The following is a 16,126-nucleotide window of genomic DNA, read 5'->3' as shown; positions in this document are numbered from 1 at the left end:
ATTTATGAAAGAAACACATGAATATTAAAAGCCAGTAACAACAGAAAGCACAGGCAGTGAATGGAGAGGTGAAGCTGAGAACATCATGAGACTGATTGGTGACTTACTGGAGCTAAATAAATAATATGATCAAAAATAATCATCTTTATTTCCTTTGGGGAATTATCTGTTTCCTGTCTGTCATTTTCAACTTGTTGCATGTTCAGCGTATAGAATATAAATCACTGATAATAAGGAGCCACTTAAATTTAAGACTTCAACATCTTTTCAGTATCACTTAGAGAAGAAAAGATTCATCTCTTCAAAATCATTTCGACTGTTGACATGTTTCATTTCACCAGAAACATGTAACCTCAGGACAATCTAAGGCCTCCAAATGAGTTATTTTTTAAATCAAAACATGGAAGAGAGGTCTCTGTATATTTCCTGCTTTAAATTCAGTCCTTGATCCAGTATTTTCTGTTCATTGGGTCAACACTAAGTGAAGCTGGACTGTTGAGTCTCAGCAGTTTCCAGCCTCAGAGGGATTCAGCTTCACCAGGAACAAGCATGAAGATGATCTGGATTAAAGCATGAACACGTGCTGACATGCAAACACACTGTTTGTCAAGGCGGAAGCACATACAGGTCATACAACATGCACACATTCATGGCTCAGGTAAGTAAGACTGTGACTATGACACAACCATCCACATCCTGTCATCTGTCACCTCATCCAGGATGTTCCTCTGACGTTCAAGATGGAGTCTGAATACTTCTCATTAAACTCAGCCTAAAACTCGGACTTCAGACTGTAACCTGTCATCCTCACCTACAGGTACAATAAATGACATACAATACTATGACTGACTTTTGACCAGATTTTTCAACAACAAAATATATATATATATTTTAGAAAGGTTTAAATAACATACATAACAACTTTTTTATTGATTTGTATTGGTCATACGATATGACGACTCCTTTGATGATTCTTTTCGACATACTATACTATGACTTTTTGTCATGATTTTAGACAACATGCTAGACTATGACTATTTGTCAGGATTTTGAACGACATGCTATACTATGACTTTTTGTCATGATTTTGGACGACATGCTATACTATGATGTTTTTTCATGATTTTGGACGACATGCTAAACTATGACTTTCTTTCATGACTTTGGACGACATACTATACTATGACTTTTGTCATGATTTTAGACAACATGCTAGACTATGACTATTTGTCAGGATTTTGAACGACATGCTATACTATGACTTTTTTTCAAGATTTTGGACGACATACTATACTATGACGTTTTTTCATGATTTTGGACGACATGCTAAACTATGACTTTCTTTCATGATTTTGGACGACATGCTAAACTATGACTTTCTTTCATGACTTTGGACGACATGCTATACTATGACTTTTTTCATGATTTTGGACCACATGCTAGACTATGACTTTCTTTCATGACTTTGGACAACATGCTATACTATGACGTTTTTTCATGATTATGGACGACATGCTATACTATGACTTTCTTTCATGACTTTGGACGACATGCTATGCTATGACGTTTTTTCATGATTTTGGACCACATGCTAGACTATGACTTTCTTTCATGACTTTGGACAACATGCTATACTATGACGTTTTTTCATGATTATGGACGACATGCTATACTATGACGTTTTTTCATGATTTTGGACGACATGCTATACTATGACTTTTTCTCATGATTTTGAACGACATACTATACTATGACTTTTTCTCATGATTTTGGACGACATACTATACTATGACTTTTTCTCATGATTTTGGATGACAACATACTATACTATGACTTTTTCTCATGATTTTGAACGACATACTATACTATGACTTTTTCTCATGATTTTGGATGACAACATACTATACTATGACTTCTTTTCATGACTTTGGACGACATGCTATACTATGACTTTTTTTCATGATTTTGGACCACATGCTATACTATGACTTTTTTTCATGAATTTGGATCACATGTTATACGATGACTTTTTTTTTCATGATTTTGGACGACATGCTATACTATGACTTTTTTTCATGACTTTGGACGACATGCTATACTATGACTTTTTTCATGATTTTGGACGACATGCTATACTATGACTTTTTTTCATGACTTTGGACGACATGCTATACTATGACTTTCTTCCATGATTTTATGACGACATGCTATACTATGACTTTCTTCCATGATTTTATGACGACATGCTATACTATGACTTTTTTTCATGACTTTGGACGACATGCTATACTATGACTTTTTCTCATGATTTTGAACGACATACTATACTATGACTTTTTCTCATGATTTTGGATTACATGCTATTTTGGACGACATGCTATACTATGACTTTTTGTCCAGATTTTGGACGACATGCTATACTATGACTTTTTCTCATGATTTTGAACGACATACTATACTATGACTTTTTCTCATGATTTTGGACAACATGCTATACTATGACTTTTTTCATGGTTATGGACGACATACTATACTATGACGTTTCTTCATGATTTTGGACGACATGCTATACTATGACTTTTTCTCATGATTTTGAACGACATACTATACTATGACTTTTTCTCATGATTTTGGACGACATACTATACTATGACTTTTTCTCATGATTTTGGATGACAACATACTATACTATGACTTTTTCTCATGATTTTGGATGACAACATACTATACTATGACTTCTTTTCATGACTTTGGACGACATGCTATACTATGACTTTTTTTCATGATTTTGGACCACATGCTATACTATGACTTTTTTTCATGAATTTGGATCACATGTTATACGATGACTTTTTTTTTCATGATTTTGGACGACATGCTATACTATGACTTTCTTCCATGATTTTATGACGACATGCTATACTATGACTTTTTTTCATGACTTTGGACGACATGCTATACTATGACTTTTTTCATGATTTTGGACGACATGCTATACTATGACTTTCTTCCATGATTTTATGACGACATGCTATACTATGACTTTTTTTCATGACTTTGGACGACATGCTATACTATGACTTTTTTCATGATTTTGGACGACATACTATACTGTGACCTTTTTCATGATTTTGGATGACATACTATCGTATGAATTTTTTACATACTTCATTACAACCTTTTTTGAAGTACTATACTGTGATCTTTTTTGTCATTTTACAATGAATTTTGTATGACTTTCCTTTGTAAAAAAAATCATTTTGTGACACACGATACCATTACTGTTTTTGACAGACTTTGCTATGATGAATGAATATTTTTATTTTAATATATTTCAATGAATTAATACTTTTCATGACATTTTTATTGACATACTTTACTATGACTTCTTTGTTAATTGTTTAATGACATATAGTATTTTTTTTTTTTTTGACATTTTTAATGATATGCTGTTTAATACAGACTCCACCTTTAACCACAGTTTTAGTTGTGTAACTGTCACCAGACGTCACCCACAGACATGTCACATCAGATGAAAACTTGTAGGATAACCAACATATCTGCTTCATTTAAACACAACTGAAATGTCTCCTGCAACACGCAATTTAGTTTATGGGCCGCAGACTGGGTCCAGCACTTTAAGATAAGGTTTCACATCTTTGATCCAGCACACACTGAAGAATGTACATGTTCAAACACAACAACCACAACTGAGTCTGATGACTCGCAGCTAATTAGAGAAAACTGATTAATCCCAATGCTTATTAAGGCAGCAACGAGTTACATCATCAGCCTCTTTTACAAAGTTACAGCATCGTCTTTATATAATTTAATCTGTGTGACATATTCAAAACAGATTGACTTGAATGAACTGTGATTATTCATGCTAAGTGGGTTGAATCCTTCACTGGGAAGATGACTAACGCTGTCTGAGTCACCCTGCTGCAAAACTGGGTGCCCATGAATTATGGATGTTTTTAATCACCAGCACACAATGAGGAGGTACAGTATGTGCAGCAGAGACATACCACCAAACAAACATTCCCATGTTCTCACACACACACACACACACACACACACACACGCACACACTGCAGAAAAGAAGTGACTGAAATAATTACACATCTGGTGAAAGTGCTTTTGTTTGCTGTGTGGAGTGGGAGGACGACCTGTCAATCAAAGAGTTAATCATGGGAGAAGAATATGTAATCAGGGTTGTTATCGTTTCTTTTTCATTCCACAAAAAGTTGAGATTTCTTTTAGGATGATAAAAAATAAACTTTCACAAACAACCACTGGGCTTTGGGTTGTCATAAAAACGCTCTTCTGTCTTAATTCTGTCATTAGTTTGAAGATTTTAATGCAGCTACACAATAACATGAGCAAACTGAAATAGAATTGATGACAACCCTGAAGTTGAAAAGAGTCTGAAGAAGTTCAACAACAGCAGAGAGTTGGATCCATCATCCAGAGGAAGGAGTGGAGCTAAAGACAAAATCCAGGGAGGAGGAAACAGAAAAGCAGCTCAACTACTGAACACATCTCACATTAATAAAAATATATACTAATGAGAGCAAAGGCTGAAGGACCTGAAAGAGATAACTTGTGTGAGAAACAGGAAAAGATATAAAATACACAGGCTGCATTCAGAGTCCATGGAAACAGGAGCTACTGCCACATGAAGGTGAAGCTACGAGCAAACATCCCACATAAACTGGCATATCGGAGATCCGAGGTTTTCAGTTCCCTTGACACCACGCAGTTAAAGCTGCCAAATGAACGGCGGCACCGTAAATCCATCCACTGTCCTGAAAATGGAAATAAGCCTCCACACTCCAGCAGCATGAGGCCGACATCACCCTCTAAACCAAATCTAATCTGGCTCCTTCACACCGAAAAAATCAGGTCAAGTTTACAACCAAACAGGAAACTGACACAGCGTGCACATGCACGTGCACGTCCCAGCCTGCCGACCTCCAGCTTCAACAGCACTTTACTGTCCTCGTCTCAGTCAACGAAATTTCAGCTGCTGATTTTGACAGAAAAAAAACAATATTACCATATACCAATCACACTACACTGTTTCATAACCACCAAATCATCATGTGAATGTACCCTCACTGACATCACTTCCTGTTCAGAGCCCATGATGCTGGCACAGTAAAGATAATCTCTGCATGTGTACGCAGACTCTGTCGGCAACGAGACAAGATTTTAGGATCAGACATGTTCTAGTTTGTAGTCGGAGTCGTGACCAATCACGTGTGAGCAGCAGATATGAGTCCATGTAAAGAGGCACAATCATTGGCCGATTTCAGAATAGAGTGGGGACCCGACCCAAGCCCAGCAGGACCCAACAGGACCCTCAGATAAATATCTGCAGGTCAGGTTCAGTCTGTGCTGGGGTTTGTTGTTCATGTGACAACACATGAACACAACATGTTTCAGGTGGTAAAATTCATGTACGTTAACGTTAGCTTGCTAATGATGGAGGATGTCACACACAGTATGTCATCACCTGACGTTACCCAAAACTTGATGTATGTGCTCGGGACATTCAGGCCTTTACAGCAGCAGCCACCATAACTTAAGCATTCCTGGAAGAACGATCATACGACGGAGGACGGTGCTGCAGAAATCAGAGCTGAAGAAATCAGTGCTGAAAAAATCAGTGCTGAAAAAATCAGTGCTGGATGCTCTCACTTTCCTCCACGATAACTTCAAATAAACCACGACTGTTGGACTGAAGACTTGATATTCACCAAGAATTAAATTTAAATATCACAATATTACCCGTGTAATCACAGTATAGGTGTTACTATGGTAACAACTATAGGGTGACATCAGTGACTTGACACTAACTGCGTCGGGCTCAGGTCGAGTTCAGACATGAAGACATATATATATATATATATATATATACACATATATATATATGTGTATATTAGGTGTGTATTAGTTTCTGTAGATCAGCTGAAATGACTGAGAAGGAAGTGTTGGCCAGGATATCCTCTTCTATCAGAAATACTGGACGTTGTCTCCTGAAGCTTCTCGTCCTCAGATGAACGGGAGGCATCACATCGCTTCTGTCAGCATCATCTGTCTCCAGTCTTCAAACTGGTACATCATAAACTGATCCAATAAAAAAATATCAGATTCAGCCTTTACCCTCAGCATGACGTCAACACTTCCTGTAACTTCTTAACGACATCCTGTCAGCAGAGAACTTTTAATTTGAAGCCACAAACAGAAATGTTTGAAATAAAAACAAAAATCGAATCACTGCAATTTAAACTGTGGGAGAAGAGACAGTCATGATCACTGTTTGTCAGACCAGAGTCTGAACAGCAAGTCAGACATCATGTGACACACAGACAGGTCACATGACTCCATGTATGTTTCAGTCACGTCAGTCTCTTGACACCTCACCTACATCCTGCGACAGAAAAACACCAGCTGACTGTAACTAGCGCCAAACGACCCAGCTGACTCGGACTCAAAATGCAGCCTGTGGAAAAGAGCTGTGAGAGTGAGGATGGAATAACTAAAGGTGAGGGGGGAGGAGCTTAAAGACATCATGGTTACCTGTGGTTCCACAGGCCGGTGCATGGCGGGCGCTTCAGACGCCGAGTTCCCGTTGGGATAGGAGGACTCAGAGCGCGGTGGCACCGGAGGCTGCTGTGGTTTGGTCTGAGCTGCCTGAGGAGAACCTTGGATGTTCTTCCGGTATCGCTCGTCAGCCTGAGGAGGACAGACACACACACACACAAATGGAGGGCAGCAGCGTTAGCAGCGGTTTGAGAGTCCAGGTCGAAGTGTGTGAGGATGTAAACATGACAGGAAGTGGACAGAAGCCGTTAGGTGCTACGGTTCGTTAGTTTACCGCCGCAGAGCAGAAACATTTGGTACTACAAGCACATCAGAAAGTCATCAGCTGATACAGGCAGGAACAACACAGCACTTCCTGAAGGGCAGCAGCGTTGTTGTTGCCACAGTATTCCCACATCCCTGCTAGTAGGACAACGACACCACGACCAGCACACAGTGTCATGCATTTTTCATGTGGAGAGAAAAACAGAGAGGTTAGGACACACAGCGAGGTCCAGGACACCGATTCACACAAACAACTGAGGGTTGGTTTTTACTCTCAAATGTCAAAGTTAATCTGAAGCACGATCTCATTTGTTCTGTAAAACATGTTAACACAGTCTTAATCTGAAAGTGACTGCTCCTTAACGAGACGTCCACTGAGAGACAGATACAAAACTCTCAGCATCAACATCGATTTCCTTTGTTTTAAAGTCATCGTTCAGCTGAGAAGAGTTCATCCTAACCAGCTGCAGAATCAGATTCTTGAGCTGTGAATGACACATGTATGTTCAGTTTATACGAGATCATCATCTCTGTTGAGATCTAGAAACACAGCGACATCAGCACGACGACGTCATTCGGATGATTCTCTTTACCTTTATAATAAATCTCTCTTTTCACAGCTACGTTGAGTTTGTCAGCTTCAGTTTGATCCAGTGAGTCAGTGTGTGAACTGTGACGACAGTTACGACCTCACACTGTATGAAATAGCGTGCGGTGCCATCATGACGTCACACACTGCTTTGTGGAAGTTCTGAAGCCTTGTCTTTGGCATTGTGTCTGTCACCATCTTTGATTTTTGGAGCCAGACATGACCACATTTGGAGGAGAGGGTGGAGCTAACCTTACCGCTAGACGCTGTCTCTGTTAGCATTCCTAATAAAGAATTTCAATTTTAATGTCACATATGAAATCACCCAGGTGATCGGTGCTGCCTCTGCATCATAAACCCACAGAGCAGGTGCGCTTGAGACTTCTGCCGCCCGACTTCCTGTTTGGCGCTCTGCTAACTTGAATCAGGATAAAATGATTTAGTTGTGTTTTCTAGACTTTCCGAGTGTTATCGTACCAACTGGATCAGATCTCAGCAGTGAAGTTAGTGATTAAAATATTTTGACTGACAGGAATGATGAATAAAATAAAACGCAGGATTATTGTTTCAGTGTGTCTGATCTTACTGAAGGTGACAAACAGCTGCTGTTCACAGTCACTGTTACTGAAGTCTGTCGACTGAATCACCTGAAAGAGTTCAGATAAGATCGTCCAGCTGTTCTTGTGTCGCTCATTGAAATAAAAACCTGACTCGTTTCTGCACACAAAAAAAAAAACAGCAGCATTTCAGTGTTCACTTGGTTTGTGTCTCTCCTTCTGATTCGCCACCAGGCAGTAAACTGCAACAGTAGGATGCCAAAACGAGAGACAGGAAGTCACACTGAGGACTAATGAGGTGGCTCATTATTACAGTAACTTCATTAATATGGTGGCAAAGACAACACGGAGGTTAATTATAGGAGCAGCCATGCCCTCGCTCAAGAGGAGGAGGAGGAGGAGGAGGAGCTGCTCAGGTAACAGCGAACTCTGCGATGATGTCAGAGAGCGTTTTCTAAAAGAATCCCAGGAAGGACAAGCAGCCATTTTAGACGGACAGAAAACGAGGACTCTGAACATGAAGTCAAAAACTCTCAGACTTCAACAGTTACTGAATAAAAACATGTCATGATTATCTACTCTGAAAACACAAAGGATCTTAAAACAGATTCAGTCATGACGGTTATGGTACGTATTCATCTTTTAACTGAAAATATAAGAGCTCAGGAAACATTTGTCCTTAGATTCATTTAACAATCACTTATTTGTTAAATCCTTTATTAAAAGTCTGTCTTTGTTTCTCAGACTATTATCAGAGGAATCTGAAGCAGCGGCCAATAACCCCCAACGCATCTGATATTTCTACTAATTGACTGATAGGATTAAATCAATTAAGAGAATTAAAGAGATAAATCCGTTGAGAAGTAAAGGTCACATTCAGAGCTCAGCTGTGACAGCACAGTGATTTCAGTAATCTTAATATGCTGCTCAGATATCTAATTAAACTCTCGTGGAGCAGTTTGAATACGTTTACTGAGCTGTTCCTCAAGTGCCTGTTGACTTCAGCTCTCAAACTCAAGTACCCGACTTAAAGAGACAGTTTGGATCTGTTAAAGATTAGTTTGATGACCAACATATCCTTTGTCAGTTTATTACCAGCAGCAGATGTCGTTCGACACACCTTCAGTTTAAACTAGCAACAGTTCAGAAACAGGAGATGATCAACGTGCCGCTGTGGGCAGTGACGAAATGTGTTTTAACCACTTAAAAATATCAGCATCAGTCTGAGTGTGCACCATATGTAGAATATTTTCACCACTTCACCTCAAAGTCAGACAGAGATTGTCAGACAGGGAACTGAAGCTGTTAGATCGCTTGCTTTTAAAACCAGACTCCACTGAGATAAACAGTGATTTAACATCAGTGAGCTCAGAAGCTGCTGGTCGACTGCTGCCTCCATCAGTTAGTGTGTTTGTGTCATTGTGTGACTTTCATGTTTTAAAGGGTTAATTCAGATTCATCAAAGTCACACAGTGACACAAACTGACTTACTGATGGAGGCAGCAGTCGACCAGCAGCTCCTGTAAATCACCGTTTTTATGAATGGAGTCTGGTGACTGTGACGGGAGCAGAGATGGGAACTAAAGCGTTAACAGCCTCCACATTGGACGCATCAGAGATGGAAATATAAAGCAGTGATAATATTCTAAATATAGTGTACACTTAGAGTGATGTTGATATTTTTGAGTGGTTAAAATATGTTTTGCTGCTGAGCCCGTCTGCAGAAGAACATCGATTAGCTTTCATGGTGGAGCTCCTGCCTGCTGATCACCATCACCTGTAGGCAACACACTGACTGTGGATAAATACGTCACACAGCCTCACGTCAAAATATCTGAACTGTCCCTTTAAGAATCAAATCTGAAAACAACCACAGTGATTCATCAACATCTTGTCAAAATCCCGTGTAGAAAGTGTCTTTTTTTCAGACAATGAGTTTTTAAGGAGATGTAGTTTACCTTGACGTGTTTCGACTGTCACTGCAGTCTTCTTCAGAAGCGTCATCTGACGTGCGTCATGACGTGTCTTTATTAGCTGGTAGCATCCCGGAGGCGTGACCAGCCTGGCAAATTGGATTCTCAAAGCTGGCGGAGCTTTGTGTGAGGTTTTACTATTGCGTTTATTTTGTGTTTTCTCATTGTCCTCTGTATGCGCTCGCTGTCATGGACTGGGACAACGCTAAAATCATCGGATCGGAAAGCAACAAGTTCAGTCGTTGGATCAAGGAGGCCATAGAGATCAGGAGGCGGGCCAAGGACACCATCAACCGGGATGAGGGGGCTTTCATGCTGTCACACACCTGGGACTCTCTCCTCCAAAGAACACTGGGCGGCGGGGGGCATGACCAGCCTGGCAATCCGATTTGCCAGGCTGGTCATGCCTCCGGGATACTATCAGCTGATAAAGACACGTCATGACACACGTCAGATGACGCTTCTGAAGAAGACTGCAGTGACAGTCAAAACATGTCAAGGTACACTACATCTCCTTAAAAACTCATTGTCTGAAAAAAAGACACTTTCTACACTGAATCTAATTTGAGTAGACAAAATGAACCTATTTACACCATCTTGTAAAAAGGTCTTTGCATATTATTTTTGGCTCCATTTTGACTTCAGTGCAGTAAAACTGTCTGACGCCTGTTGGTCTGTATCTGCATCATGGACCTGTTAAATGATTAGAGCTAGAGAGACGTTAATAAAGTCTACAAAGCGTCCACACACCCCACACCAGCAGCGAGCCATCACCATGAACACATGAACACCCAAAGCTGCGGGAGTGAGTACACACAAGCAAAGGAAGCGTTCTACAGCAGTCGCTGTGAGGTTCACCTCTCTGATTGGCTCAGAGTCAGGGGCGGGGCCTTCGACCTCAGCGACAGGAAGCCTGGGTTGTGTAGTTTTCTTCAGACTGTGACTCTGACTCGTCTTTTCAGAGTCTGTATGCTGCGGGAGTTTAGTTGGGTCCGGTTCAGAGCTCTGAGGGGGCTTCGTCCTGTCCTGGTCCAGGCTCTGGGGGGGCTTCGTCCTGGCCTGGTCCAGACTCTGGGGGGGCTTCGTCCTGGCCTGGTCCAGGCTCTGGGGGGGCTTCGTCCTGGCCTGGTCCAGACTCTGGGGGGGCTTCGTCCTGTCCTGGTCCAGGCTCTGGGGGGACTTCATCCTGTCCTGGTCCAGGCTCTGGGGGGGCTTCGTCCTGTCCTGGTCCAGACTCTGAGGGGACTTCATCCTGTCCTGGTCCAGGCTCTGGGGGGGCTTCGTCCTGTCCTGGTCCAGACTCTGAGGGGACTTCATCCTGTCCTGGTCCAGGCTCTGGGGGGACTTCGTCCTGTCCTGGTCCAGGCTCTGGGGGGACTTCGTCCTGTCCTGGTCCAGACTCTGGGGGGACTTCATCCTGTCCTGGTCCAGGCTCTGAGGGGACTTCATCTTGTCCTGGTCCAGGCTCTGGGGGGGCTTTGTCCTGTCCTGGTCCAGGCTCTTGGGGGGCTTCGTCCTGTCCTGTTCCAGGCTCTGGGAGGGCTTTGTCCTGTCCTGGTCCAGGCTCTGCAAGGGCTTTGTCCTGTCCTGGTCCAGGCTCTGCAAGGGCTTTGTCCTGTCCTGGTCTAGACTCTGTGGGGGTTTGGGGCTCTGTTGATGGGCTGTTCTGTTAAGATCCAGGCTCTGGTTCTGCTGGAGGGACAGCAGGTAGGCCTGCTCCTGCTGCAGCTGTCTCTGAAGCTTCTGGGCCTGACGCTGCTCCTCCAGCTCCCGCCATTTATACTCCTGAGTACAGGAAGGAGCACGTTCAAGCAAAACCTCTGACAGAAGGCTGTGACACTACTTAATTCTTTAGAGCTGACGACTCCTCAGACACTCGGACTCTCCAAACATTCACACCTGTGTGTCTGACGTCCAGCCGAGCTTCAGGAGAGAGATGCATTAGGACAGAGACACAACATGTTCTTCTATCAGGAGAAACACCGTTCCACATGTTACACACCTCTCATGGTCACACAGTCTCCACAGGGAAATGTTGGCACTGGACGTTTCCTCAAACCACTGATTGGTTTGTACTTTTCATATGTATCATATCAGCATTTCTGAGCTGACTCTGTCATCAGGAGGTGGAGGGGACGGTGCGACGGTGTAACGGTGTGACGGCTACCAAACTGCAGACCAACGTTCAACACCAACAAACAACTAAACTGGTTGTTGGTTAGCGAGTCGTCGCTGTTTTTCAGCAACGCATCACTTTGTTTCCACGAGGACTCTGCAGAGAAAAGTGTTTTATTTCATTTGATTTATTTAATGATTGATCTTGTGAAGAGACATGGCTGCATTTCCAGCGGAGATCATGCTGAAATAAGTGGTTGTTTTTACCAAGCCGTCGCACCGTTGAACCAAAACCAGGTATTTTAGAAAGAAAAGATCATTGTTTATACAGAGTCAAGTTGTTTTTGTGCCTTAAGCTAGTTTCATCATCTCTGTTACATACAATGTTCACATGATGTAATACATCTGAGGTTTGCAGAAACGTTCAGTGCCAACATTTATTCTGGTGTTTCGGTTCGGTCTGCAGATGACAGGAAGGGTCATCATGAGATGTCGAGTCTGAGCTGCAGCGAGGGGCGTGACTGAAAACTGTGACAGGACGACGAGGACTCAGAGGATGACGAGGCTGTTGATCTTTTCTTTTCACTAACCCTAACCCCTGAGGTCAGGCTGATTTATTTTGTCTCCGATTTATAGTTTCAACCTTTTTAGGTTTTAGATCAGATCAAAGTAATAGGTGTGTGTGTGTGTGTGTGTGTGTGTGTGGGTGTGTGTGTGTGTGGGGGGGGGGCAGCCCTCTAAAACCCTCTGAAACTAAACAGCCTTCATGTGAGTCCAGAGTGTGCAACCGCACATCTGTTACAGCTGTTCACTCATTACATCACGTCATTATTAAACAGTGATGGTTCTAATAAGGCTGCTTAAACTGTGACAGGATCCAAGTGTGAAGCCATGATGATGATGATGTCATCATGATGTAAAGGAAACTCGGTGTATCAGTGTGACTGAGCCGCGGCGTGCAGCTGATGATAAAGTGATGTGTGAGGACGTGTGTGGTCACATCCTGTCATTATGTGAGTATCCTCTGTGAATCCTTTCAACAAAAACTAACCTGCCTATGAGACCTGCCAACGTCTGGAATAGAAACAGGGGAAACCCTCTGTTTCCTGGTGATGACATCATCATCACTGAGGGCGCTGTAAACATCCGCAGAACACTTATTACATTCGGCTCCCTGCTGATCTACAACAGTCAGAAGTTGGTCCCAAAAACTGGACTCAGTTCAGTTCAGAGGAAAAGTTTGTGTAACGGAGAAATAAACAGTTCCTTCATCAGGAAACGAGAGAGAGACGAGGAGAAAAGAAGAAAGTGTCTGAAGGACGGCAGAGAGATGAATTCTGATTCTCTCTGAGCAGGAGGTGAACACGATGTCTCAGGTTCAAACACTCACCAGCAGCATGGCCTGTTCATGGAGCAGCTGCTGCTGCAGGATCTCCAGGTGCCTCTGCTCCTCCTCCAGCTGACGCCGGATGTATTCCTGTCAGTCAAACACAGCCCGCCCCCCCCCCCCCCATCATTAGCTCAATGTTGCAGGATCATTTACACACACATCATCTTAATCTGATGAAGTAGATGCACCAGTTTATCCGTCAGACATCGACATCAGCTGTCAGACAAACCGTTGATTTAATCATCAGCATTGTTTCATCCCAAACACACACGTTACAGCAATAAGCAGCATTCTTTATAATCTGTGTTAATTCACTGTAAGAATTAACACAGATTTCACCAAATCACAAAACATTTGTTTTTTTTGAATTCTTTAAATTACACAATTTTTGTTTTTTTGGGAGAAAAAGTTCCAACTGAGAATCTTACTGTCACTGCAGCATGACGCACAGAAATGATCAAATTCAGAAACAACGTCTGAGCCACAGTCAAATAAACATGGCGGCCGCGTCTCGCTGAGCACATTCAGATTTTTGGTAATGAATTCCAGAGGTAATTGATGAAAAAATGGTTCAAATCTTTGAACAGTTTTGGGGAAAAAAAATAAAATGAGTGTGAGCTTATATACATATATATATCTATATATCTATGTATATATATATATACATAAATATACATTATATGAGTGTCCTTTAAGATGCAGATCTTAGGGGTTTTTTTGGGGAGTTTTTCCTGATCAGCTGTGAGGGTCATAAGGACAGAGGGATGTCGTATGCTGTAAAGCCCTGTGAGGCAAATTGTGATTTGTGATATTGGGCTGTATAAATAAAATTGATTGATTGATTGAGATCTAAAATATCTGCTCACAGAAACGTTTCAATTTAATTCATCAGTTTTACTTTTGATTCACTTTCATAAAATGAACTTCGTGTCCATGTCCATGACTCGGACTCATACCTGTTCTCGATCAGCCCTCCTCTTCTCCTCCTCGGCCCTCCTGCGCTCTTCCTCCTCTTTGCGGCGTCGCTCCATCTCTTCGATGCGTCTCTTCTCCTCCTGCTCACGTCGGCGCTGCTCGCGCTCCTGCTGCCTCCTCATCTCACGCTCACGCCGTTGTTGCTACCGAAGGAAACAGGAAGTGAGTTAACGATTAATCGGTTCATGTTCCGACTGAGGGCGTCCTCATTCTGACTTTTTGTCTCAATACATGAGACGCAGAGCTCCTGATTTCAAACTTCCCGATTTCAAAGCTCCTGATTTCTGAAGCTGCAGAGTTTTTAGTTTTGAAATCAGATCCTGAATCATGTGACTGACATGTGCCGTGTGTCTGAACACACCTGTGGCGTGTTGTTCCTCTCAGGTCCATCTGTCGTCCTTCACCTCAAACTGTGGTGTCACCACGGCTCAGCTGAGTAACCACACACAGTACGAACAGGTAGTCAAACGGGAGATGACCCATGCAGTGTTTGTGATGTTACCTGACATGGTATAGGTTCACTCCACTCACAGGACACATGTTATAATGTGTCAGGCTGAAAATACACAACTACGACAACAAATGACCCCCTGACCCTAACCCTTCACCCCCTGACCCTAACACACACACTGAGTCTGTCTGTCCTCTGAGCTGCACAGAGTCCACACGCTGAGACACACTGAACTGTCTCTGTCTCTGTCTGTCTCTGTCTCAGGGGACACGGTCAGAAACACTCTGCAGCCTGACACTGGTTTCAGACTCTGTTGTCATTATCATCACGTAAAAATCTGACAGGTCAAAGCACATGATGCACAATGCACATGACCCTCCTGACTCCTCCCACAGCCTGCAGCTGCACACGCGGCCTGAGACCTGAGACCTGAGACCTGAGGCCTAAGACCTGAGGCCTGAGACCTGAGGCCTAAGACCTGAGACCTGAGACCTGAGGCCTGAGACCTGAGACCTGAGACCTGAGGCCTGAGACCTGAGGCCTAAGACCTGAGACCTGAGGCCTGAGACCTGAGACCTGAGGCCTAAGACCTGAGGCCTGAGACCTGAGACCTGAGGCCTGAGACCTGAGACCTGAGACCTGAGGCCTGAGACCTGAGACCTGAGGCCTAAGACCTGAGGCCTGAGACCTGAGGCCTGAGACCTGAGGCCTGAGACCTGAGACCTGAGGCCTGAGACCTGAGACCTGAGACCTGAGGCCTAAGACCTGAGGCCTGAGACCTGAGACCTGAGGCCTGAGACCTGAGGCCTAAGACCTGAGACCTGAGGCCTGAGACCTGAGGCCTGAGACCTGAGACCTGAGGCCTGAGACCTGAGGCCTGAGACCTGAGACCTGAGGCCTGAGACCTGAGGCCTGAGGCCTGAGACCTGAGGCCTAAGACCTGAGGCCTGAGACCTGAGACCTGAGGCCTGAGATAAAGGTAAACTTGTCCTCGACAGACAGAGTTTTCTAACAGCTTTTTTCAGCTCATTAAGCATCAATAAAAATATTTATATCTGTAGATCGAGAGAAAAAACGCTGTCAGAACTGCAACTGATTATTATTCTACGTCTTAATTAATCAATTAATCATTTGGTCTGTAAAATGTATAATAAAATAAATGTCCCATGGCCCAGAGACATGTCTCTGACTGTTTGTTTCATC

The 16,126-nt window shown here is 42.9% G+C and overlaps 1 protein-coding gene across 7 annotated transcripts in view; it reads right to left on the bottom strand.

Moving 5' to 3' along the window:
• The window catches only part of LOC125899694 (mitogen-activated protein kinase kinase kinase kinase 4-like), a 138,904-nt gene that overhangs the window by 33,576 nt on the left and 89,202 nt on the right, over nucleotides 1-16,126 (bottom strand). For 5 of the 7 annotated variants that reach the window (XM_049594159.1, XM_049594161.1, XM_049594160.1 and 2 more), the window contains exons 13-16: nucleotides 14,454-14,615; nucleotides 13,498-13,584; nucleotides 10,851-11,777; nucleotides 6,586-6,741 (exon numbers count right to left, since the gene is read on the bottom strand). In XM_049594159.1, the coding sequence (XP_049450116.1) occupies nucleotides 6,586-6,741; nucleotides 10,851-11,777; nucleotides 13,498-13,584; nucleotides 14,454-14,615 (1,332 nt within the window). The remainder of the gene's footprint in view (nucleotides 1-6,585; nucleotides 6,742-10,850; nucleotides 11,778-13,497; nucleotides 13,585-14,453; nucleotides 14,616-16,126) is intronic. The other 2 variants (XM_049594164.1, XM_049594165.1) reach the window with 1 other exon arrangement.

This window comes from Epinephelus fuscoguttatus, linkage group LG13, assembly GCF_011397635.1.
Source record: "Epinephelus fuscoguttatus linkage group LG13, E.fuscoguttatus.final_Chr_v1".
Taxonomy (NCBI): domain Eukaryota; kingdom Metazoa; phylum Chordata; class Actinopteri; order Perciformes; family Serranidae; genus Epinephelus; species Epinephelus fuscoguttatus.
Note: the sequence above shows the minus strand (reverse complement) of the source record. Positions and strands in the feature narration are given on the sequence as shown.